This window comes from Stegostoma tigrinum, chromosome 15 (genome assembly GCF_030684315.1).
Source record: "Stegostoma tigrinum isolate sSteTig4 chromosome 15, sSteTig4.hap1, whole genome shotgun sequence".
Classification (NCBI taxonomy): Eukaryota; Metazoa; Chordata; class Chondrichthyes; order Orectolobiformes; family Stegostomatidae; genus Stegostoma; species Stegostoma tigrinum.
The window spans coordinates 24,835,032-24,861,079 of record NC_081368.1 but is presented as its reverse complement, the minus strand read 5'-3'; the positions used below and the strand labels follow the sequence as shown (position 1 = coordinate 24,861,079).

The 26,048-nt window shown below is 41.9% G+C and overlaps 1 protein-coding gene across 4 annotated transcripts in view; it reads left to right on the top strand.

Moving 5' to 3' along the window:
• The window catches only part of LOC125458638 (neuronal migration protein doublecortin-like), a 168,405-nt gene that overhangs the window by 113,901 nt on the left and 28,456 nt on the right, over positions 1-26,048 (top strand). For all 4 annotated transcript variants that reach the window (XM_048544060.2, XM_048544062.2, XM_048544061.1 and 1 more), the window contains exon 4: positions 24,247-24,349. In XM_048544060.2, the coding sequence (XP_048400017.1) occupies positions 24,247-24,349 (103 nt within the window). The remainder of the gene's footprint in view (positions 1-24,246; positions 24,350-26,048) is intronic.

Below are 26,048 nucleotides of genomic sequence, written 5' to 3'. Positions count from 1 at the left end.
GTCTAGGCCTGAAACATCAGCTTTTGTGCTCCTGAGAAGCTGCTTGGCCTGCTGTGTTCATCCAGCTCCACACTTTGTTATCTTGGATTCTCCAGCATCTGCAGTTCCCATTATCACCTCAAAAGTAGTGAAGGTGTTGTCTTTTGCAAAAATTGCACTTGTCACTTAGTGGTTATCTCTTGAGATGATGCAAAATGATGCAATAGTATGAGAACATCATTCTGTGAGAACTACCACTTCTACAAGAAGCAGCACTGCTGATCCAGATATGGGTAAATCACTGAGCAGTAGACGGCATAACTGTGTGCCCACCACTCTTCTGAAGTGACAGTTCCTCTGGCAGGTCCTTGGCTTAGTGATGGGTACAGTCAGAATGTATCTGGAATTGTCACAATTGCTTCACTTGGCAACTTCAGTCTCCTCTTCCTCATTTCAGAACTTGTTCCTTGGATTTTTGTATTGTCAAATTAATCGAAAGCCAAGAACGCTGAAGAATGTTGTTGCAAAAGAAAAATTCTCAGCACCTGCAAGTAATGCATGACGAAAAGTGCACATTGAACAATATTAGACAAAGCTATGTATCAACAAAATTCTTACTCACTAAAAAATCCCTGTTCATCTCCTTGATGAGACATTCTTCATAAAATGAGCTTCCATATTGTCCATTTCTTTAGGGGCAGATGAAACTTGATAGGTAGAACTCATCCTCTGTCAGTGACAGTCACTAGACCATTTGCTTTCTAATTACTTGCAACACCTGCCTGTCTGCTTTCATTTACTGATGTACAAGGAAACTGAAATCCTCTTGTATATCTATATATCCCAACATATTGCCATTTAAATAATACACTGCTTTTCTGTTTTGCATACTGAAGTGTATAATTTCATATTTACCCACATTGTACACATCTGGTCTACATTTGTCCATTCACTCAACCTGTTTAAATTGTCTTGAAACCTTGCATCTTCCTCACAATTTACAGTTCTGCCCAGTTTTATGTCATCAGGAAACTTGGAAATGTTGTGTTTCCAAAATGCTAGAGTCAATTAAGAAAGATTCAACAAAAGATCACTTGGAAAACAATGACACAGTGGGACAGAGTCAACATAGATTTATAAAATAGAAATCATTTTGTCAAATCTACTGTCATTTTTTTAGGATATAATGAGTAAAGTTGTGAAAAGGGGCCAGAGATGTGGTTTACTTAAACTTTCAGAAGGCTTTTGACGTCGTCCCTTAAAAGGGTGTAGCATGTAAATTTAAAACACATGGAATTAGGTGTAATGTGAATAGAGATTACACCGGTGTGAAGTTGGATGAACGCAGCAGGCCTAGCAGCAATCAGAGGAGCAGGAAAGCTTGACGTTTCGGGTCAGGACCCTTCTTCAGAAAACTTTCTGAAGAAGGGTCCCGACCTGAAACATCAAGCCTTCCTGCTCCTCAGATGCTGCTTGGCCTGCTGTGTTCATCCAACTTCACACTGGTATTATCTCAGATTCTCCAGCATCGGCAGTTCCTACTACCTCCGCAATAATGTGAATAGAGAACTGGTTGGCAGACATGAATCAAAATAGGAGTAAACTCATCTTTTCCCATGTGACAGACAGTAACTAGTGGAGATCAATATTTGGCTCCCACCTGTCTACATTACGTGTAGTTTTCCCATCTAAGTTTTAATGCCTCCCAAGTTTACAAGTGACACAAAACTGGGTGGGAGGGTGAACTATGAGGAAGATGCAGAGAAGCTTCAGTGTGATTTTGGACAAGCTGAGTGAGTGGGTAAATGCATGGAAGATGCAGTGTAATATGGATAAATGTGAGGTTATCCACCTCAGTAGCAAAAAAAAAGGCAGATTATTATCTGAAAGGCAAAAACTATGTTCCTCCAGCTCAATACTGGATTGACTTGTACAAACTGGAACTTGCCAGCGAAGATTAATAGTCTCTCTTTTACTGGTGGCAAAATTTGTATTGCTGTTGGAGCTGTTGCTGTCTTTTGAATGTATCAGAAAAGGTGATGAAACCCTCAGAGCTGGTAATGCCACCATTTTACTAAATCAGGCTGCTGTTGCAGTCATGATTGTCATGAGGTGCCATGCAATAGTAATGTATAGCATTTCAGATGAGTTGAAGTGAAACACTGTATGGTGTGTAAAGTGATCTGTCAGGCAAAACATTTTGGAAAATTGGAAATTATATTTCTCTGAAAAGTACTTAAAATGACATTTTTAAAATGACATTCAGTCACTTAACCAATTATCCCATGAATCAAAAATGACAACTCGGACTTGCTGGGGGGAATTAAATGCTCACCTCCTCACTGAGGTAGGTTTGCTACGGAGAGTGGTATCTAATTGCGTGAGAGAGTGGCAGATACCTGCCCCTCCCATTTCCTGCTCTTGCTCCATTATATCCGGGGTAAGGCAGCTCATGGATGGCCCTCTTGGCCTGATGCTAGCTGAGGCTGCTTCGGTGGGCACTTAATGCCCAGGTGAGGAGCTCATTCTGTCGCTGTCGGTATTCACTAGGCAGAAACCAGGACAGCAAACCTTATCATTGCCAGACACTCAAGGAACTTAGCACCAGGATGTGAGAAGTAGCTGCTGCTCTTGCTGCCAACTTCCCTTACCCTGTCCCCTGCCACCCCTCTGTCTCACGAGGGTAGTTGGGGATGGAGAACAAGCACTTGCCTTGGGGTGATGTGGTGGCAGTGCAATTACCACACATTTCTAGATGACCAGGGAACTCTCCCACTATCGCCACCTGTGGTGAGAGCTTCCACCGCTGACGCGAAAGTTTAGGTTTCTGCCATCCAGCCGTCGACAGCCGGTATTGAAGAACCTCCTCAGGAGAGTATCCTTGGCTCTGTGGGTGAGGCACCTACTGCCCTCAAGCTGACTGGATACAGGCTTACACCCACCCTTCCTTGCTGACGTTCCTTAGCTAATTGCCCCTGTTTGCTGCACTTTGCCACTGAACTCTGCATGTTCCAGGACATCCTTCAAGGGCACCTAAAATGCCCTCAATGAAATTTCAGCAGCTAAGAACACCTACTGAATACCTGCTTAGGCAGTTAGTGCAAAGAACCTTCAGAGTATTCCAGGTGTTGGGAACATTGGCTAATTAATTGTTTGTCTCATCATGTTTCTTGTGGCCACATTATTCTTATTGAAGGAATGTTCTGCAGCTGGAGTCATTAGCATTAGGAGGTGACATAAGAACATAAGAACTAGGAGCAAGAGTAGGCTGCCTGGCCCCTCGAGCCTGCCCTGCCATTTAATAAGATCATGGCTGACCTTTGAGATTCAGCTCCACTTACCGGCCTGCTAACCATAACCCTTAATTCCTTTACCTTTCAAAAAATTATCTAGCCTTGCCTTAAAAGCATTCAGTGAGGTAGCCTCAACCACTTCACTGGGCAGTGAGCTCCACAGATTCACAACCCTTTGGGTGAAGAAGTTCCTCCTGACCTCAGTCCTACGTCTGCTTCCCTTTAGTTTCAGGCTATGCCCTCCAGTCCAAGTTTCACCTGTTAGCAGAAAGAACCTCCCTGCCTCCACTTTATCTATTCCCTTCAAAACCTTATATATTTCTATAAGGTCTCCCCTCATTCTTCTGAGTTCCAATAAGTACAACCCCAGTCTACTCAGTCTCTCCTCATAATCTAACCCTCTGAACTCTGGAATTGACTGAGTGAATCTCTTCTCTACCCCTCCAGTGCTAGTATATCTCTTCTCAAGTAAGGAGACCAAAACTGCACACAGTACTCCAGGTGTGTCCTCACCAGGACTCCATACAGCTGCAGCATAGCCTCCCTGTTTTGAAACTCCATCCCTCGAGCAATGACAGACAAAATTCCATTTGCCCTTTTAATTACCTGCTGCACCTGCAACCCTACCTTCAGCGATTCATGCACAAGGACACCCAAGTCCCTCTGCACAGCAGCGTGCTGCAATTTTTTACCATTTAAAACATAGTCCACTTTGCTGTTATTCCTACCAAAATGGATGTCCTCAGACCTATCAACATTGTACTCCATATGCCAGACCTTTGCCCACTCACTTAGACGATCTATATCCCTCTGCAGACTTTCAGTGTCTTCTACTAACTTGGTTAGTAGAACCAATCTCTACCAGTCACCTTAGTGTCATCTGCAATTTTTAACACACCACACTTAGTCCCCAACTCCAGATCATCTGTGTAAATTGTAAACAATTGAGATCCCAGCACTGACCCCTGAGGCACACCACTAGACACTGACTGACAACCAGAAAAACACTCATTTATCCCTTCTCTTTGCTTTCTACTGGTCAACCAATCCCCTATCCACGCCAATACATTACCTGTAATACCATGCAACTTTATCTTATGTAGCAGCCTTTGGTGTAGCACCTTGTCAAATGCCTCCTGGAAATCCAGATACACCACATCCACAGGTTCCCCATTGTCCACCATGCAAGGAATGCCCTCAAAGGATTCCACCAAATTAGTTAAACATGACCTGCCCTTCATGAACCTATGCTGGGTATTCCCAATTGGACAATTTAAATCCAGTATATCCAGATGTCTTGCTATTTCTTCCTTCATGACAGATTTAAGCATTTTCCCCACTACCGAAGTTAAGCTAACTGGCTATAGTTAATAAAGTGTGAAGCTGGATGAGATTTTGAAGCTGGTGAAGTCCTCCGCATCATCCTCCGACACTTGCGCCATCTACAATCTGACCGCACCACCCAACACATTTTTCTATCCCCACCCTTGTCTGCTTTCCGGAGAGACCACTCTTTCCGTGACTCCCTTGTTCGCTCCACACTGCCCTCCAACCCCACCACACCCGGTACCTTCCCCCGCAACCGCAGAAAGTGCTACACTTGCCCCCACACCTCGTCCCTCACCCCTATCCCAGGCCCCAAGATGACATTCCACATTAAGCAGAGGTTCACCTGCACATCTGCCAATGTGATATACTGTATCCATTGCACCCGGTGTGGCTTCCTCTACATTGGGGAAACCAAGCGGAGGCTTGGGGACCGCTTTGCAGAACACCTCCGCTCAGTTCGCAATAACAACTGCACCTCCCAGTCGCGAACCATTTCAACTCCCCCTCCCATTCTTTAGATGACATATCCATCATGGGCCTCCTACAGTGCCACAATGATGCCACCCGAAGGTTGCAGGAACAGCAACTCATATTCTGCTTGGGAACCCTGCAGCCCAATGGTATCAATGTGGACTTCACAAGCTTCAAAATCTCCCCTTCCCCCCCCGCATCCCAAAACCAGCCCAGTTCGTCCCCTCCCCCCACTGCACCACACAACCAGCCCAGCTCATCACCTCCCCCCAGTGCATCCCAAAACCAGCCCAGCCTGTCTCTGCCTCCCTAACCTGTTCTTCCTCTCACCCATCCCTTCCTCCCACCCCAAGCCGCACCTCCATTTCCTACCTACTAACCTCATCCCACCTCCTTGACCTGTCCGTCTTCCCTGGACTGACCTATCCCCTCCCTACCTCCCCACCTATACTCTCTCCACCTATCTTCTTTTCTCTCCATCTTCGGTCCGCCTCCCTCTCTCTCCCTATTTATTCCAGAACCCTCACCCCATACCCCTCTCTGATGAAGGGTCTAGGCCCGAAACATCAGTTTTTGTGCTCCTGAGATGCTGCTTAGCCTGCTGTGTTCATCCAGCTTCACATTTTATTATCTTGGATTCTCCAGCATCTGCAGTTCCCATTATCTCTGGCCTATAGTTACCTGCTTTTTGTCTACTTCCTTTTTTTAAACAGTGGCATCACACTGGATGTTTTCCAATCTGCCGGAACCACCCCAGAATTTTGGTCAATAATTACTAGTGTATTTGCTATTTCCCCCATCATCTCTTTTAGTACCCTGGGATGCACTTCATCAGGGCCAGGGGACTTGTCTACCTTTAGCCCCATTAGCTTGCACAGCACTGCCTCCCGAGTGATAATGATAGTTTCTAGGTCCTCACCTGCTATAACCTTCTTGCCATTAGTTTTTGGCATGTTATTTGTGTCTTCCACTGTGAAGACCCTCACGAAATAACTGTTTAATGTCTCAGCTATTTCCTCATTCCTAGTTATTAAACTGGCCTTCTCATCCTCTAAAGGACAAATATTTACCTTCACCACTCTTTTACGATTTACATATTCACAGAAACTTTTGCTGCCCGTTTTTATATTCTGAGCTAGTTTACTCTCATGATCTATCTTACTTTTCTTTATAACAGGTTTTGTGGCTTTCTGTTGGCCTTTAAAGATTTCCCAGTCTACTAGTTTCCCACTTCTCTTTGCTTTTTTGTGTGTGTTTTTTTCAATCTGATACTTTCCTTTATTTCCTTCGACATCCATGGCTGGCTCTCTTTTTTTCTACAGTTCTTCCTTATCACTGGAATATACTTCTGCTGAGCACTGTGAAAAATTGTTTTGAAAGCCCTCCACTGTTCCTCAATTGACCCACTGTAAAGTTTTTGCTCCCATTCTGCCTTAGCTAACTCCTCCCTCATTCCTTCATAGTCTCCTTTGTTTAAGCACAGGACATAGGTACTGGATTTAACCCTCTCACGCTCCATCTGTATTTTAAATTCGACCATACTGTGATCGCTCCTCCTGAGAGGATCCCGAACTGTGAGATCATTAATGATTCCTGTCTCATTACACAGGACTAGATCGAGGATAGCTTGCTCCCTCTTAGGTTCCATTACATATTGTTCAAGGAAATTATCGCAGATGCATTCTATGAACCCCTCCTCAAGGCTGCCATGACCGACCTGGCTTGACCAATTGATATGTAGATTTAACTCCCCCCCCCCCATGATAATTGCTGTACCATTTTTACATGCATCAGCTGTTTATGTGTTTATTGCCTGCCCCACCACGATGTCGTTACTTGGTGGCCTACAGATCACACCTATCAGTGACTTCTTCTCCCTGCTACACCTAATTTCCACCAAATGGATTCAATGTTTTGTTCAGTACAACCTCTCACTACCGCCCTGAAATCATCCTTAAAAATCAGAGCAACACCACCTCCCTCACCTTCCTGTCTGTCCTTCCGAACAGTTTGATACCCCTGGATATTTAATTCCGAGTCATGACCATCCTGCAACCATGTCTCTGTAATGGCCACTAAATCATACCCTTTTGCCTTGATTTGCACCGTCAACTCATCCACCTTGTTTTGAATGCTCTCAGCATTCAGATAAAGTGCCCTCCTGCCAGTTTTTGCACCTTCTTTTTGGGTCCTATTACCTCAATTACTAACAGCTCTTGAGTTCTTTTTCCCTTTAACTTTTTTCCTAATTTTCAATCGAGTTGAAGCTTCCTCGTCTCCTGCTAACCTGCTGTGTTGCCTTACATTAATTATTATTCTCCCTCTATGCTCATTTCTTGCTTCCCCGCTACTTACCAGATTAAAGTCCTATTGACCGCCCTATTTACCCTTTTCACCAGAACACTGAACCCGGCCCTGTTCAGGTGGAGTCTGTCCCAGCGGTATAGATCCCTCCTGTCCCAGAACTGATGCCAGTGCCCCATGAAAAGGAAATCCTCTTTCCCGCACCAGTCTTTCAACAACTTGTGACAAATAATTGAGGGAAAAGTTGTTGATATTGTCTACATGGATTTCAGTAAAGCCTTTGACAAGGATCCTCATAGCAGGCTAGTACAAAAGGTGGAGTCACATGGTATCGGGGTGAGCTGGAAAGATGGATACAGAACTAGCTTAGTCATAGGAGACAGAAGTTAGTGGTGGGAAGATGCTTTTCGGAATGGAGGGGTGTGAGTAGTGGTTTTGCACAGGGATCAGTGCTGGGACCTCTGCTGTTAATGGTCTACGTAAATGATTTGGATGAAACCATGGCTGGTCTAATTAATAAGTTTGTGGACCATACAAAGAATGGTGAACTTGTTTATAGTGAGGAGGATTGTCAGAGGTTGCAGCAGGATGCTGATCAGTTGGAGACATGAGCAGTAAAAAGGCAGTGGAGTTTGATCAGCACAAATGTGAGGTGACACATTTTGGAAGGTCAAGTACATTGGAAATTATACAGTGAATAGCGGAACTCTTAGAAGTATTGATATGCAGAGGGATCTGGGTATGCAGGTCCACTGATCACTGGAGGTGGCAGCGCAGGTAGATAATGTAGTAAAAAAGGTCTATGGCATGCTTGCCTTCGTTGGAAGGGGCATTAAGTATAAGGATATGCATGTCTTATACTGCAGCTTTATACAACTTCAGTTCGGCCACACTTGGAATATTGCATACAGTTCTGGTCACCACACTACCAAAAGGAAGTGGATGCTTTGGAGTTGGTACAGAAAAGGTTTATCAGGATGTTGCCTGGAATGGGGGATTTTAGCTACAAAGAAAGATTGGATAGACTGGGTTTGTTTTCACTGGAATGCAGGAGGTTGAGAGGCATCTATTAGAAGTTTATAAGATTTTAAATGGCATGGATAGAGTGGAAAATATGAGGCTTTTTCCCAGAGTGTAGGGGTCAATTACTAGGGGACACAGGCTCAAGGTGTGTGGGGGTGGGGGTGGGGGTGGGGGTGGAATATTTAAAACAAGGCAAATTCACACAAAGGGCAGTGAGTGCCTGGAACAGACTGCCACAGGAAGTGGCGGAAGCAGACACTGTAGCAGCATTCAAGAAGCTTGTGGATAAATCCGTAAGTAGGAAGGGAATAGAGGGACACAGATCTTGTAAGTGAAGACAGTTTTAGTATGGAAGGGCAAAATGTGTCTGCTCAGGCTTGGAGGGCTGAAGGGCCTGTTTCTGTGCTATACTGTTCTTTGTTCTTTGCTCATTGTATAATCAAAAGCACATGCGCAACCCTGCTTGTCAACCTGGGTTCTGATAGCCTGCTTGGCTTCTGAAATATGGACATTACGCTGCTGAGTGTATAAGCCATGTGTCTGCTCTCTGTTAACGAGCAGCAGAACATGACCACTGCTCTCAAATGTTTTTGGGATAAGCGTGACACATATTTCAGGGTTTGTGCCACTGATAACGACTTGGTGACCAAGCAACGAAGTGGTTACGTGTTCTGTGAAGAAAAGAAAGGCTCAACTGTGATGTGCTTTGTAGTTGAATTGCTTCCCAGTACTTCTTCATTTTTTTGGACTAATACTATATTTCGAAGTGTTTCAGTAAACTGAAGGTAAGTGTTATGCACCAGGCAAATCTATATGTCAGACTTCTGAGAGGATCTGGAAGGAGAAGAAAACAGAAGAGAATTTGTTTTTAATTGGGAAATAAAAAGGAAATGGTAAGTTTTTGTAAAGCTATAATGCAAGAAGGCATGTAAAAAATTTCTTCCTTCAAAATAATAATGCATTATATAGGATTATGACATAATAAAAATGTCAATGTCATTCTGTAAAGAAATGAACATGCAAACACATAAATTATAGTAGGCATAGGCCATTTCATCCCTCAGATTTGAACCAGCATTTGATAAAATCATTGCTGACCTGATTGATGCCTCAGTTGTATTCTCCTGTCTATTCCCTATAATCTTTGGCTCCCTTGTCAATCTCTCTAACTCAGCCCTAAATGCATTCAATGACCCAATATCTACTATTCTTTGAAACAGACTTCCACAAATTAATGATCTCTGAAAGGAAAAAAAGAAGAAACTCCCCTCAACTCTGTTTTATAAGGGAAATCCCTTACTTTTAAACTGACCCTACTTCTAACCACTCACATACGGAAGCTATGTCTCAGCATCTGCCCTGCCAATTGTCCTCATGATCTGTTCATTCTTCTCAAGGCCAGTGCTTACAGGCCCAACTTGTCGACACTTTCCTCATAAGACAATCTTTTATTGCAGAAATCAGTCAAGTGAACCTTGCCAGAACTGCTTCTAGTGCATTCACATCCTTTTGTTACATAATATAATTTCACAATGTCCTATTTAACTGTGGTAAAGCTTCCATACTTTTACATTCCACTTCCCTTGCAACAAACGATAACATTTGTGGAATTGTTTCTCAGATGCCATTGAATACAGCAGGAAAGGTCTATATTAAAGTTCGGGTGTGTGTGTGTGTGTGTGTGTGTGTGTGTGTGTGTGTGTCCTTGTGCCTATAGTACATAGAATGGGAATGGAAACAGATGTTAGTTAATTACATCTGAATAGGTAATGACAGGAACCAGAACGCTGCAGGGTAGTTAGTCAGAAATATCCGTTTCCCATTTCCACTGCCAAGGTGGATGCAGGAGATGCACAATAATCAGATATTTAGGATGTAGTTAGTCTGAGAGCTGAAGTGGTTTTTTTCAATGTCTGTTGACCTTTTGGATAGAATGACAGTACTCAACTGCTTCCATTAGTTTTCATAATGTATCAGATGCAAATAGTAGAGGGAAGAGTAGCTGGTTAGGAATGATCACAAAGGCAGTGATCTAGCTGAAGTGTTAAAATTGTATTATGTATCATGGGCTCATAATTCCATTCTTCTTCTCCCCGAAAGAGTTTTACACCTTTGTTGACTGTAGGTAGCCTTTGATATCTGGCCCAAAAACTTTAGTTTTGTATGAGGCTTGCTTAAAGTATGATCAGGCTATTTGACAGCATAAGGCATCACCCTGACTGGGCAGTTTTCTCGACCACTAACCAATTATGCTTCTGGACATCAGCATCATGACACCATCCTGGACAAAGCAGCCCACTTGATTGGCATCACATCCACAAACATTGTGTCATTGTACCACCATTGCTCAGGAACAGCAGTATGTACTACCTACAAGATGCACTGCAGACATTTGCCAAAGATCCTTAGGCAGCATCTTTCAAACTGACGAACAATTCCATTTAGAAGGACGAAGGTAGTAGATACACGGGGACATCGCTGTCTTGAAAGTTCCCCTCCAAGCCCGCTCACCATCCTGACTTGGAAATACATCACCATTCCTTCACTGTACTTGGCCAACGTCCTGGAATTCCCTCCCCAATGGCAATGTGGGTATACTTCCAGTGCTCCAAGAAGGCAGCTCATTACCACCTTCTCAAGGGCAACTGGGGATGGCCCAGCCAGCAACACCCGTGTCCCCATGAGTGAATAAAAATGCAAACAGCAAGGGAAACTGGGCATTCTTGCTGATCTTTCTTCTCCCTAATTTGGGGGCACGCTGAGGTTAACAGTAGTGACCAAATGGCAAATGAATAGTGAGTATCTGGAGACTGACACCTGTGGCAATATGTTCCATAAAGGTTGGTTGTTATCGCAGTGTAAGAAGATTACCGGGAAATGAGGCCAGACAATTTATGTATGTATTCAGCCATGTGATCTGTTCAATGCATATATTCATCGAACACCTAAACAGCTACACTGCAATGTTGACAGTATCTTGAAATATTATTCCACGTTTTGAATTTACACATATGTTCTAATGTCTGTCAGATATGCTGTAATATCAGCAGATGGTACAATGGAGGAAAAATCAAATCCACTAGATGTGAATTTCAAGATGTAGCTCTATGCTATCAACCTCCAGAGCATGATTAACTGCTTCATTGCACAAATAACTTATGCCAATTATGGTTAAGCAGTAGAAATGACACTTTGTTTGATTCAATGCTTTAGTGGATGTTTTGTTGAAATACGTTGACTGGCATCTCTGGCACCACGATGCCATGTTAAATTCTTCTTAGATTTTCGACCTGTCTTCTCAAAAGTAATTAGCAGTTTGGATTTTTTAAAATGCTGTAATAGGATTTAACTTTTGTTGTAGATTGTACTGAAAAAAGGGGACAATCTGCACTGATACCTCATTGTGTATAGGGAGATAATTTTCTAAAAGAATAGTTCAGATTTTAATGCTGGTGTCCTAAATCCTGATCTTAACCAGCTGTTTTCCTTTTTGTTAGCGGGTATCGGAAGTTGAGTTCATCTTTGTATTTGTTTTGGAATTCCTTGCATTCTTAAGCTATGTCTGATTAAGAGAGAGAGATTTCCACAGATGTGAAAGAACAAGACATTCTGATCCATTCCTACAGCCTGTATCTCACTCTCCTTTTCTATTCCTCAACACCAATCCAAATTTTTGATGACAAAATATTGGCACTCAGTTTTAACGCGTCTGCTTTTCTTTACAGTCAGAATTTTGAGTTAGTAATACAAAGTTTGAAAATGTTGATTGGTTGGCACAGAAACTCTGATTGCAATACTTCAGCTAATCACAACCAGCTTTCCCACCAATCAGCACACTTTTCTAACGCAGTATTAATTGTTGCTCCCATTGTATTTTGGTATTCTTGCATCTGTCTTGATGAGTGTGAGATGAAAGGCATCATATGTGTTTTCTCAAGGAATATCAGACTTTAGTTTGATGCAGTGAAAGAAACTGATCTGTAATGAACAGAACTGAGGTAGTCCTACAGAAAATTAAGACCTCTTCTGTGCTGCAAGATTTTCTATTCGTAACAGGAGCACCAAATGAAAAATAATTTCCGCAGAATGGTTGATTAGTGGCCAGGGAGCTGGATTACCATCCAATTAAGTTGGAGAGCCAAATAGGAAGCTGTCAGCCCTGAAGGAGCTTGCTATTGTAGTGAGCGCGAGAAAGGTTTCCTTCATTTTTGGGTCCCCTCTCAGCTCTTGCAAAATATTTTAAATGAATAATGGTTGTAGCTTCTTGACCCACTCATGTGGAGGTATATCTCTTCCACCTGAAACCTTTATTCGCAGTGGCTAGTTTATTGAAGGATAAGATAGTTTGGACTAAACAACCCCGTCACCAAGTCTATCAACAAGAAGCTTTTAGTGAAACAGGAGGCCAACAGGCAGACTGGGAAATTTTAGTCAGCCTTTTATCAATGGCATCAATTAGCCTTTTAATCAACATACTCTAACTACTGTGCATGGAATGCAAGCAGTTGGATCATTCTGAAGATGGCCCAGGGGTGTGAGATAATGCCAACAACTGGCACATCGGCCAATGGTGCCATCATCAGCATCCCAGAACTCCTGTCTTTGGCCCACAATGATGAGAAATAATGCCTGACAAAGCAAGAATGTTGAATCCTGAAGAAATTTTGAGAAAGTCTTGCAGTTTCTTTAAATATGAGGTAAACATTTGAAATCACACCCACAGTGTAATCCTCAGTAAATAACTCATATTTTTATAGGCTATTTCTTCAACCTGTGCCCTTCGTGGTTTAGAAGAAATCATTTGAAATAAAGTCGATTTTCACTTGCGATGCCAAAGCAATTTTCTAAGAACTGAGTACTAACGTATTGCAAAAAAATTATTCATTTAGTTCTTTTCAAATCTAACTATTACCCACCAAATGCTAAACAACTAAAAGTAAGACAACTTAAAATATGAAGAAGATAGTTGTGCAAAGCACATCATTTATTGTTTTGTGAAGAACAGAGACTCTGATGAATAACATGAATCTTGCAACCAAAATGTATCAAAAAGCAACAGCTTTGTGTTTTTTTTATAGTTTTTTTTCTTGTCCTCAGTTTTATTCAATATTAAATGTCAATATAAAGCTGGGGATAATGATTCACACTGACATCTTTCACACCAGTTCTTGACTTGTAATAATTTGAAGGTTACCTGAACACTGTCTGGCAGGATTTTGTACATGTACTTTTGAAGATTCCTTTCATATCGTAATTCTATTGAAATTGTAAATGTGTGCAAAGCATGTATATCCTTTCAAAGTATGGATGCATTGCTGATATCGCATATAGTGACTCTTAAAGGATAATTAAGTTCTGTGATCAGATTCTCTTTATTATTGCTATAAGAGCTCCAGTTTTAAATTATATCATATGATATTATTGGTATTGATTGTTTGAGCTCACTGGATGTATGTCACTTGGGGTGTTGTGAATTCATAAGGGGCTAAATGGCCTATTGTTCTTTTGTTTCTGTGAAAACTCTTCATAAATATAAACCCTTCCCTTCTTTCAGGGGGGGCAACAAGAAGAGGCCATGAAAGATTTTTTGTTAATATTTTACCTTTAAGAGGTCCTGATGACTAAACTCATTTTCGAACTGAACAGTTCATTGAAGCATTAAGACTCAGCCATAAGAGACCAAGTAATAAAGGTCAAAATGTACATTTAGGAACAGATAATGTTGCTATCCACTGAGTGAAATACAGTGGAGTTGGAATTCATTTTAATCCTTTTGCAATCCTGGTAAATAAATAGGTTTGAAAATCCTAATTGATTTTTCTTGAACTAGTACTGAATCATATGGAATCAGGGAAATGTTTGTACTGGTTCTGAATGTTCAGTGTTCTTTGAATAGAATTAAAGGGTCAGTAATAAGGGGGCACAATTTTAAAAATGAAAGGCATAAAGAGGTTTAGAGGGGATTTGAGGAAAAGCTTGGTGGGAGTCTGGAATGCACTGCCTGGGAGGGTAGTTGTGGCACAAAACCTCACAACCTTTAAAAAGCACTTGAATGAGCACTTGACATGTCATACAATTCAAGGCAATGGGCCTAGTGCAGGAGAGTGGGACCAGAGTCAGGAGTATTATATATTTGATGGTACAGACTTGATGGACGAAAGGGTTTTTCTGTACAGGATTATTCTATGAGAGTTAATAGTGAGCTTGACTAATGGAAACAGCATTAATGTATTGAATTGTTAGTAACTACTTTAAGGTGGAAGGGTCTCGACCCAAAATGTCAACTTTCCTGCTCCTCTGATGCTGCTTGGCCTGCTGTGTTCATCCAGCTTCACATCATGTTAATGTATTGAATGGTCTTTTCCTAGTTCCATTGTTTAGACCATTTATGTCATTTACTTCCACCTTACACAGCACTTGTACAACCCCTCTTGATGATCCCTTACTTTGATTTTCACATATTGAGCTTCCTGTAATAAATGATATCTCAAGCTAATGCTTCCATACAAACTTCTCATCTGTTACTTGAGTACTTTAACATGCAAATTAATTCCTTGTTACAGTTTTTCTGTATGTAGTGTTGCACTGCAGAACTAAACTGTATTAAATTGAGTTCCTCCTTGTGCCTGATGCTTTTACTCTTATTTGCATAAAATTAATACAGATTTTTGTATTGGATGTCATTTGAAGAACAATTTATAATTAACTTACGTAATTTGACACTTCTGAGGCATTCTGCTGAGATTATTGTAGAACTGGAAAGTATGGTAGTTGATTTTCATTTTGTTCTGAATGAATTGCCTACCATTCCGCTAAGGCTACTAAAGAAAAAGAAATTCCATCACATGGGAACTAAAACTTTGGTCCCTGGTGCTACCACAATCAGGTAACGATTACGGATGCAGAAAAGAGGTGAATTCGTGTCCAGTTTTAAGGGTCCAGATATTTAATGAGAAGCATTGTTGAGACGCAAAATCATAGTTCTGCAGGTTATAATGTTAATATTACATTGTCCTTTTCTAGTAATGTATCCTAGTCTGTGGATAATGATTGGGAGTTCTACTCTAGCTTTTGAGCGAACAGATGTGCTTGCACCAGCTCCCTAAGGCCCTAGTAATTATGTGTGGTCAAATGTATTTGTACCTTTTGCTAACACAGAATAAAGCTTCTTATTGTCCAAAAATAGTGCCTCTTCTGTTGTTTAAAAACAGTAAATATTGGAGGAACTCAACGGGTCTGCATTATCTGTGGAGAGAGAAATAGGATTAGCATTTCAAGTCCAATATGACTATTCTTCAGAATGATTGAAACGTGAGCTCTGTTTCTTTCTCCACAGATACTGCCAGCCCTGTTGTGTTTCTTCAGGATTTTCTGTTTTTATTTCAGATTTCCAACATTTGCAGTATTTTGCATTTATTCCTCTTCCAAAAGTGATCTATGGTGCTGTATGGTTTATCATTAATCTCCAGATAGATGCAAGATAAAAAAAGATTGGTGGCAGCAAGCAACACCCAAACACTTATGTAGCACGTAATGGTGGAGGTGGCATAAAGGTGGAAACATATTGTTCTTTTACTTATGATATATTTCAGACTACAGCCTATTGAGAAATGCACTCTCATTTTGTAAAACCCATCTTTGATACTTCTCAGATCTTAACAGGCCAACACTTGTTGGAACTTCTAAACACTTGGACATGTCTTCCTGAGGATATCTGACCATACCTTTTCCCACCAGAACATCCATGACACACACCACCAAAGGGTCCCTAACTCCCCAGTGTCCTGGAACCATGCCTATAGACATACTTCAGTTCTCAAAGGTGCACCCTTGTTATCCAAAAGATATGTACAGAGAATAGACCTCCACTTATCTGGTCTAATTTACACACTCTGGAACCCCTGGTGTCTGAAACCCGGAATCTGATTGAAATGACCATGTGCTTCTTGGAACAATCTGCGCACAGTACTACAGCCTACCCCAATCCCATCCGTGCAATACATGAGAGATGGGTTCAGGAACAGGACTCTGGCATTTTCATAATAGTAGAAATGGTTGTCGTCTTGTCAAAAATCCAGACCTAAGACAGAAACTGAGCAAGTGAATAGATTATTATGTTCTACAGGTCCAATTGCAATAATGTTATTAACACTCAATATATCACAGGGAGTACAGACACTTTTGAAGGTGTCCTAAAAAAATTGAGAATTGGTTCAGTTTAATAAAATTATTGAACGAGCAAGATTCAACAGAAGAGTTCAGCCTCCAAGGGAATCCATATATACTTTAGTGAATGAGCCCTGCTGCTCTACTATGAATATGCAGCTTTGAAATCAGGATCCATGAAAGACAGAACTTTGGATGGAATTCTTAATGAATCCTTTTCCTGATTTCTTGCAATCCAAGGAAGTTTTAACATTTGAGAAAACTATTCAAATTGTACTGTCAGCAGAAACCAGAAAGGGTCATAAACAAATCCTGAGGGGAGAAGACCAACATTACCTCAAGAGAGCATCAGAGTGTATTAATTTTATAAGGTACACTCACTCCGGAAAGGAAAGTGGCAACCCTACACAGAACAAACCAAACTGCCGATGCCAAAAGTCACTGTCAGTACTGGGAGACAAGTGCTCACAGACACAGACAGTATCTGACCAGTATGAAAGAACACTGTATTAAAACTGTAGGCCTTTGCGAAGGGTGTGCAGACGTAAGTCACAGCTTCAGAACAGTGGTAATATTGATGGTCACCCACGTAAATAGGTCTACACTATAGAACACCTATCACCATTAGAAAAATTTGTTCAGATGCCTACATTAGAGAATCTACTCAAGGCATACCTAGTGGAACAAAATGATTTAGAAGAATCTGACGAGACAGAGCTTTTGTGCGTCAGTGGATGTCCTAAGAATTTTGTGCCTTATATAGGACCAAGTACCAATGGTTGAAAAGGCAGCAGGTATAGCGTACAGACTTAAGACTGTATGGCACAGGTAAAATAACTGTCTCAGAAGCTTTGGAATGCTGCCAGTTACATTGCAGCAAAACACATCACACAGAGTTGAGAATGTACGCGTGCAATCAATTAACTTCACTTTGGGTCTGCTTTTATGTCTCGACTTTAAATCCATAGGAAGAGTTGGAGGAGGTTGATACCTTCTAGAGAATAATTGGCCCAGAAGCAAACAACTGTCCAACATTTGTCCATGAACAAACAAGTCAAGAGGCAACAGGAGATTGGATTTCACAGGCACATGCCCAAAGCCAAACAGAAGAAAGGATCGAGCCAGTTTAAATATGTCGGTGTAAGAGAGCTGTTTCTCACTGTCAACATAGAGGAAGTTCACACACTTGACTGGTGCAAATTTTCCATCCACTGTCTTCTAAACTATAAAAGTCATGAGTATTAGCACCACCTTGGCTTTGAAGTCAAGATCCGTTGCACCCTGGTACCTTGCATTGCCATTCAGCACAAGTGCCTAGAATGATGGGGTTCTCCTGTGACTTCTTGTGCAGTAGAAAGCAGTTGTTAATAGTTGACACCATGGGATCATCTCCTGCCTGGGGCTGAGCTTGTTCCTGGTCTCCAGCTGTCTTCTGAGTGCCAGTGACTTCCAAGATGTAGCAGTGATGTACTCACCAGCATGTGCTCCTGAGTCCTAACCAGCAAAAATACCAACCAAAGTGTCAGTATCTGAGCTACTGGAGGATGCAGGAGGTCTGCTTGCCAGTGTATCCTCTTACAGATTTGTAGCTCCTTCAGAGGCAGAGGAGGAGGTTTGTTGCAGGACCTCTTGGCTACTCATTCATGTAGGAAACAAAAGACAGTATGTCATGAACAAGAGATAGAAGTTCAGGCATGGTAAGAATGCATTAACTGTGGCAGTAATTGGAGAGCCCTGCTACGTGGCTCTGAAATGTGAACTGTCTACAGCAGATGCCTCCAAAACACTGGAGCAATACCACCAATGCTGCCAGTGCAAGATTCTGCAAATCCGCTGGGAGGAAAGATACTCCAACACCGGCATCTTTGACCAGGATCACATCACCAACATCAAGGCACTGACCGTCCCTCATTGGCTATGATGGGCTGGGCATTTTGTCCATGTGGCCAACAAGAGACTCCCAAAGCAGTTGCTCTACTCTCAGCTTTGAAACAGCAGGCAAGCTCAGGTGGTCAGAGGAAGCTCTTCAGTGATACCCTCGAGGCCTGCCTAGCGACGAGCGACATTCCCACAGATACGTGGGAAGACATCAAGCACCTTGAGACTTGCCACTGGGGAAAAAAATGGAAGCCAGGTGAAAACAGAGAAAGAAGTGCACTGCCGAGCCAATGCCTCACCCACCCCTTCCCATGACCACCACCTGCCCTAAGTGTAACACAACCTGCAGTAGTAGCATTGATCTGTACAGTCACCTGGGAAGCCACTCTGAGAGTGGAAGAGATTAATCTTCATCTGCAAGGGATCACTGATTATGATGCTGAACGGAAGAGCAGCAAAACAGTGGACAGTGCTTCTTACTTAGTTGCCAGGACATTGGGGTCATTGGGGTCATTTAAGAGACTGCTGGACATGCATATGGTCACAGAAATTTGAGGGTGCATACATGAGGATCAATGGTCGGCACAACATTGTGGGCTGAAGGGCCTGTTCTGTGCTGTACTGTTCTATGTTCTATGTTCTATGTTCTCTATGTTCTATGACATGGGGACTTCGACATCACCAAATGAATTGTCATAGCCTTCATGGATCAGACCCAGGATCCTTTCTTGGCAGGGGGTAAAGAGCTGAATGACGGATGACTCAACATCTGCACTGGTTCTCTGCTCCCTATTTTGGGCTGTTTTCACACTGAGAGGGATTGAGTGAGATGAAAGTAACTGGCACAGCTCTTTGTGTTGCTGCAGGGAAAGGAAGGGTAATGAGCTGTCCTGAGTATGCTTAGAAAACGCAGAGGCCATGGGTCGGGGTGCTTTTATAGGTGGGGAATCAGATGGGGGTGAGAGTGAGTAAGGGGAGATGTTGCATGCAGTAGTGAGAGTGTCAAAGCATGTCCTTTGGTCAAGTGCATACTCTTGGTGGGTGCAATAGCAAAGAGAAGGTGGTGACACTTATCCTGGCAGAGTGGAAAAGGTAAGTGACCTTTTTCCTGCTTTGCTGACCTGGGTAGCAACCTCAGACCAAGTTGACCTCTACCAGTAATGCTGTGAGAGGATATCCTCTTCTGCACCACCCCCAGTGTTGGAAAAGGTTATCAGGGATAGGATTTATAATCATCTAGAAAAGAATAAATTGAATAGGGATAGTCAGCACAGTTTTGTGAAGGGAAGGTCGTGCCTCACAAACCTTATTGAGTTCTTTGAGAAGGTGACTAAACAGGTAGATGAGAGTAAACCGGTTGATGTGGTGTTTATGGATTTCAGCAAGGCGTTCGATAAGGTTCCCCACAGTAGGCTATTGTACAAAATGAGGAGGAATGGAATTGTGGGAGATACAGCAGTTTGGATCGGAAATTGGCTTGCTGAAAGAAGACAGAAGGTGGTAGTTGATGGGAAATGTTCATCCTGGAGACCAGTTACTAGTGGTGTACCGCAAGGGTCGGTGTTGGGTCCACTGCTATTTGTCATTTTTATAAATGACCTGGATGAGGGTGTAGAAGGATGCGTTAGTAAATTTGCAGACGACACTAAGGTCGGTGGAGTTGTGGATAGTGACGAAGGATGCTGTAAGTTGCAGAGAGACATAGATAAGCTGCAGAGCTGGGCTGAGAGGTGGCAAATGGAGTTTAATGCAGACAAGTGTAAGGTGATGCACTTTGGTAGGAGTAACCGGAAGGCAAAGTACAGGGCTAATGGTAAGATTCTCGGTAGTGTAGATGAGCAGAGAGATCTCGGTGTCCATGTACACAGATCCTTGAAAGTTGCCACCCAGGTTGACAGGGCTGTTAAGAAGGCATACAGTATTTTAGCTTTTATTAATAGAGGGATCGAGTTCCGGAACCAAGAGGTTATGGTGAAGCTGTACAAAACTCTGGTGCGGCTGCACTTGGAGTATTGCGTACAGTTCTGGTCACCGCATTATAAGAAGGATGTGGAAGCTTTGGAAATGGTGCAGAGGAGATTTACTAGGATGTTGCCTGGTATGGAGGGAATGTCGTACGAGGAAAGGCTGAGGCACTTGAGGTTGTTTTCATTAGAGAGAGGAAGGTTGAGAGGTGACTTAATTGAAATATATAAAATAATCAGAGGGTTAGATAGGGTGGATAGGGAGAGCCTTTTTCCTAGGATGGTGACGGCGAGCATGAGGGGGCATAGCTTTAAATTGAGGGGTGAAAGATATAGGACAGATGTCAGAGGTAGTTTCTTTACTCAGAGAGTAGTAAGGGAATGGAACGCTTTGCCTGCAACGGTAGTAGATTCGCCAACTTTAGGTACATTTAAGTCGTCATTGGATAAGCATATGGATGTACATGGAATAGTGTAGGTTAGATGGGCTTGAGATCGGTATGACAGGTCGGCACAACATCGAGGGCCGAAGGGCCTGTACTGTGCTGTAATGTTCTATGTTCTATGTTCATTCACCAGGACCTCTAGGTTCCCATTTACAAGTTTTCTTTGTCTAACATGGCTGAGACAAATGGCATGAACTGTGCAGGGCAGTTCTGGGATTCCCAGCATTTGACCTGGAGCATAACTGCATTTCGAGTATCGCACCGGTGTCAGGAATTCTGGGATGTCAGAGCAGTGCTGAGCACTTCAGCCTACAACCATTGAGGGAATAGAATGAGCAGGTGCCTTCGAGGGATGTACGCTGCATAGATAATAATTTTGGGAAGCTATTGTGAGCAAATGCAGTTGGCGTTATGGAGAGAACCACTCCATGGAATTCATCAAAATTGACAGGGCTGAATTTTTTTCAGAAATCAACAAAGTGTCTGAAAATGTTGACATCACCAATCAAATAACCTCAATGGGAAACTGAAAACATTTAGCCTGATCAACAACTCCAAAGGAGATTAACGCACATGACTCCACGGGAGCCAGACAGTATCCAATGATCCAGGACACAGTCCAGAGGAAGAAGTTAGCTGTTCTAAAGAATCCAGGTTACCGCAAAAAAGAGAGACTGTCTCTTCCAATTAGAAAATGATTACCTGATCCAGAAATCCAGGATACTACAAGGAAGAAAGTGTCTCTTCCAACAGAATAGCTGTCTTCTAGGAAGGAAAACCAGGAGATAAAGTAATGGGTCAAGAACAACGTCAGTAAAGCATTCTCTACAAACTTTATTTAAGTGATAGAGGATCCTCTGGCGAAAAAAATGGTCAGTACCAGGCTGACCAGTCCTCATTCACCTACCATTCATCCTAGTCTGAGAGATGTGCAAAACAAACAGACTACCTACAAATGTAAACTCAGAGACTTGGAATTGTGGGGAGCGGGGGGGTTGAATGGGATTAGGAATCTCAGGCTAATGAGTCACAGTAAATGATATATAATTATATAGATTTGTATAGTAGGTTAGCTATAGGGAAAATAACTTGACGGAAAGGGTAGATGTTGTACAAAGGTACTGTAATGGTTATGAACGGATTTGGTTTTCATGTTACATTGATTCCACTCATTTTGCTGATGTTGTACACAGTTTGTGCATAGAAACAAGTGGTCCTATTTACTTTTTTGGAGGGAGCAGAGGGATCTCAGGTCACTCCTTAAAGACCCTAGCAATTATGCCTGACCAAATGTAGTTGCATTATGGCTATCATGCAGTAAACCTTCTTGCTATCTGAGAACAACACTTGTTCTGTAAGTAGTCTACAGTGGTATATCCTCCACAACTAATTGCTAGATAGGTCTAAGACAAAGCGGAGATAAAGGACGATTGGTGGTAGCAAGCTCCTTCAAAATACCCTTACCGCAAACCATGATAGAGAAGATACCACGAGGTACCAGGAGTGGTGATCGGGGAGCATCTCATGGCAGGGAGAATGAAAATGGCTGAGAAACATTCTTACTCCCCCGGCCCATGTGGAGAGCAGTCTCCATCTTCTGCTGTCTTTCACTGCTGTGTTTCTGAACCCTGAGATGTAAAATGTAAATCACAGGCCAGCTTAAATGCATTAATGAAGAGTTTGAAATGATACTGCCATAAAAAGCAACAGGTTGGGCACAATTCTTCTTTCCTTTATTTTAACTCCATCTCCCTGACCCACTGCTGTAGCGTTATGGGATTTGATATCACAACCACAATTCTGTTTCGCAATGAATTCTCTCCTTCAGCCATTCCTTCAAAGCGTTCCCAGATTAGACGTCTGACAGTACATTGGCTTGATGATAGTCCATTCTTTAAATGTTTAGTCTAAGAATCAGCTTGATCTTCTGTTTACTAAAATCAGCCTATGATGTACTGATACTATATTTAGAATATATAAATCAAAGTTAGGGACATTGGAAAGTCGGGAATGAGTAATAATTATCAATGAGTAACTTGTAATTACTTTGATATTCCTCAATACCCGTCTATAATTGGAGTATGTGACAAGATTTGAGTGTGCTGGTTAATGGAAGTCAGGGGTCAATTCTGCCCTTTTGCTTTAGAAAAGATGATTTAAGTATCATGTTTGACGTTGAATGCACAAATGCTAATATGTAAATGCAAGTTTAATTGTACTTATTGGAAGAGAGACTGGGACACAATTAAATGGTTGAGATGGAGTTCTCTCCAAGCAATCATTGGTCGGTCAGTTGTGAAAAACCTTTGCCATCTCTTATCAGAAAGGGCCACCAAATTAAGTGCCAGTCAGGTGTTTAATTGGGTAGCGGTGGGCCATACCGAGGACGAAGGATGTCAGGAGGACTGGTGTCCTGTCTGCCGAGAACTACTGGCAACACTTTATTGATCAGCATCATCGTATTACTCAGGGGACTGTGTAGTTAATGCAAGTGGCGTACCCACTCTTGGCCCAGGATGGCCGTGCACATGGGCAGCAAGTGCAGAGGTACAGTTTTTCTGTGGTACCCCACCAACCCCTACCTCTTCCCAAAGCTGGGTTCCTCAATCAGACACTGAGTGCCCTTGAATGAAGGGTCCCAACAGGACACCTGATGCAACCTTGACAGAATTTATTTATGGGCTTGTCACTTGCCGAATCCCCCACCCACAGTACCAGTGGAGGTAAGTGAATATTATTTGTCACTTAAGCATCTCCACTGGCAATGAAGTACAAAATACTGTGGATGCTAGAAATCTGAAATTAAAACTGAAAGTTCTGGAGAAACTCAGCAGGTCTGGCACTATCTGTGAAGAGAGAAACAGAGTTAACATTTTGAATCCAGTTTGACCACTTCAGAACTGAAGATCATTCCATGGACCTAACTATAGCAGGGGTGGGAAGCCACTTCCCTTTCATCTGATTAAATATCTCTCCCCCTGCTGTATGTGTGATGAGGAAGGGCATCCATTTACACCCATTGCATAGAGATCTAGTTGTTGCCCTTCATGCTGAACAAAAGCAGATGCCACAATTCTCAAAACTAGCAACTCAGGGGCTTTTCTGTATCTCTGTTGGAATAATAGAGTACAAAAACAAATCTGTTCTGTGCTAGTCATCTCCTTGTTTGGAAGAGAGCAGGTCAGGATTGGCCAAAGGTGGACAAACGTCAACATTTTTTCAATTTACTTCTGCGCCTCATGAGTACTTACGTGACTTTTTTTCAGAAATTTGAATTTAAGCTGGAATATGATTGAATAATTTGTATATTGCCTGTGAAAGGAGTACACTTGGAGCACGTAAATTTTTTTCTTGTTCCTTTTTTAATTTTTTTTTAATATTTGGTTTCTGCAGGTGTCATGTCTACAGGACTTTTTTGGGGATGATGATGTGTTCATTGCTTGTGGCCCAGAAAAGTTCCGATATGCTCAAGATGACTTTTCACTGGATGAAAATGGTAAATATTTGCATGGATTAAGATTATAGCTATCGCATGATACAATGCCAACTGTTTGGCACTTTGAATCCAGCTCTAAACAGTTGAAACCAAATATCTCACTTACGGGAGTGAACCAGACCACCAAGAGTGAAATAGGTTCTGGCCAATATGAGACATTACTGTTCTGAGGAAAATACTGTTGAATTCTGCATGAATTGGGCATTTTAACTAGACAAAGATGTTAAATTATTAAGATGCTGGAGGCTTCATGCTCATCCTGCAATTAAATTATATTTGGCAAGAAAGTAGTTTGTCATCGAGGCAGTATTTTGAGTGTAGCCACTTAATTAAATTTAAATGGTCAAGAAATAAACAAAAATAGCACAAGTGAATTGGAGAGGAGTGCCCCTGCCCAATAAATTCTGTTTTTAGGGCCTTGATCACACTCATGAAAACATGATTCTTTACCCTCTTTATCCTCATTTGATGAAAAATTCAGAGTGTATCTAGAATAAGTCATTTGGAAGCTTAACAAGTCATAGTGTTATCTTTTCTGATGTGAAATCAGTGAATTCTGCACATTTGCACTTTTCCACTTTGCCATGCCTTCTGTCAGCAGTCACCTTTTATTTCACACTTTAAAATGTCTGAAGTCCTCTCACTGCTGACCTAGACAATGCAGACCAACTTGTCTGAAGATGGAAAAATGAATGTCTGGCTCAACTCACATTCTTTAGCGTCGAATGCAAATCCTGTGAAATTGATCCAGTAAGTATTACTTCTTAAGTGATTGATAACTTCTATGTGTTTAATGTTTGTTTTGTAGTTCAAAATTCATACCAATCCATTTTAAATCTTGAGCCTGGCCAGTTGGCTCTGTTGTCTAATCATTCCACCTTTCTGCCATTTGCTATCTTGGATCATTGCCATGTTTTTCCATTGTTCTTTTGTTTTACCCTAATTTTGTAATTGTTAACAGGTGTTCTTGGCACACGAGTTTGGCAATGTAAGTTTTAATCAGTGAAATCTAATCGTGAAATAAGGACTTTCTGGAGAAGTTGGTCTTTAATTCATCTTATGGTATGTGTTTATTTCACCTCTTCCCAAGGCTTCTCTCCTCCCCACCGCCAACCACCACTGCACCTCCACCATGTCCTTTGGAAATTTGCTCCTGCAACTTATGCTTTGGCATTACCTTGATAAATCTTTCATCTCTAATGATTCAGAAAAGTATAACAATGCATCCTGATCTCTTCAAAAACCCTTCATCTTGGTAAAAGTACCTTATGTTTTGACTTCTGCCTGCACACCAAGCAACCTGCAATCATTTCATATGAGACATCACCTCAAAAATGAGTTAGCCTTCAACAATAAATCTGCTTTCAACTTTGGAGAGTAGGCTACATTGCATGGTGACATGTTCAAAAACAATGCAAATGTGGTGCGTTCAATGAACTCCTCCTCCCACCTACTTGGGAATCAAATTTATGCTTTGTCAACAGATTTTTCTCTGAAACCAATTTTTTTCCACTGATGGTACTGATTACTAGCTTGTCCTTGGATGTACAAATTCTGCTGCCTCGCTGAAATGGTCTTTATTCACTTGTATCCTGACATTGAAGGATAGCTGACAAATTCAAGCTACAGGATCTTCACCGTCCCAGTGTCTCTATTTTTTGCATTCCACAAAGGACCAGTGGATAGAGTAACCAAGCAT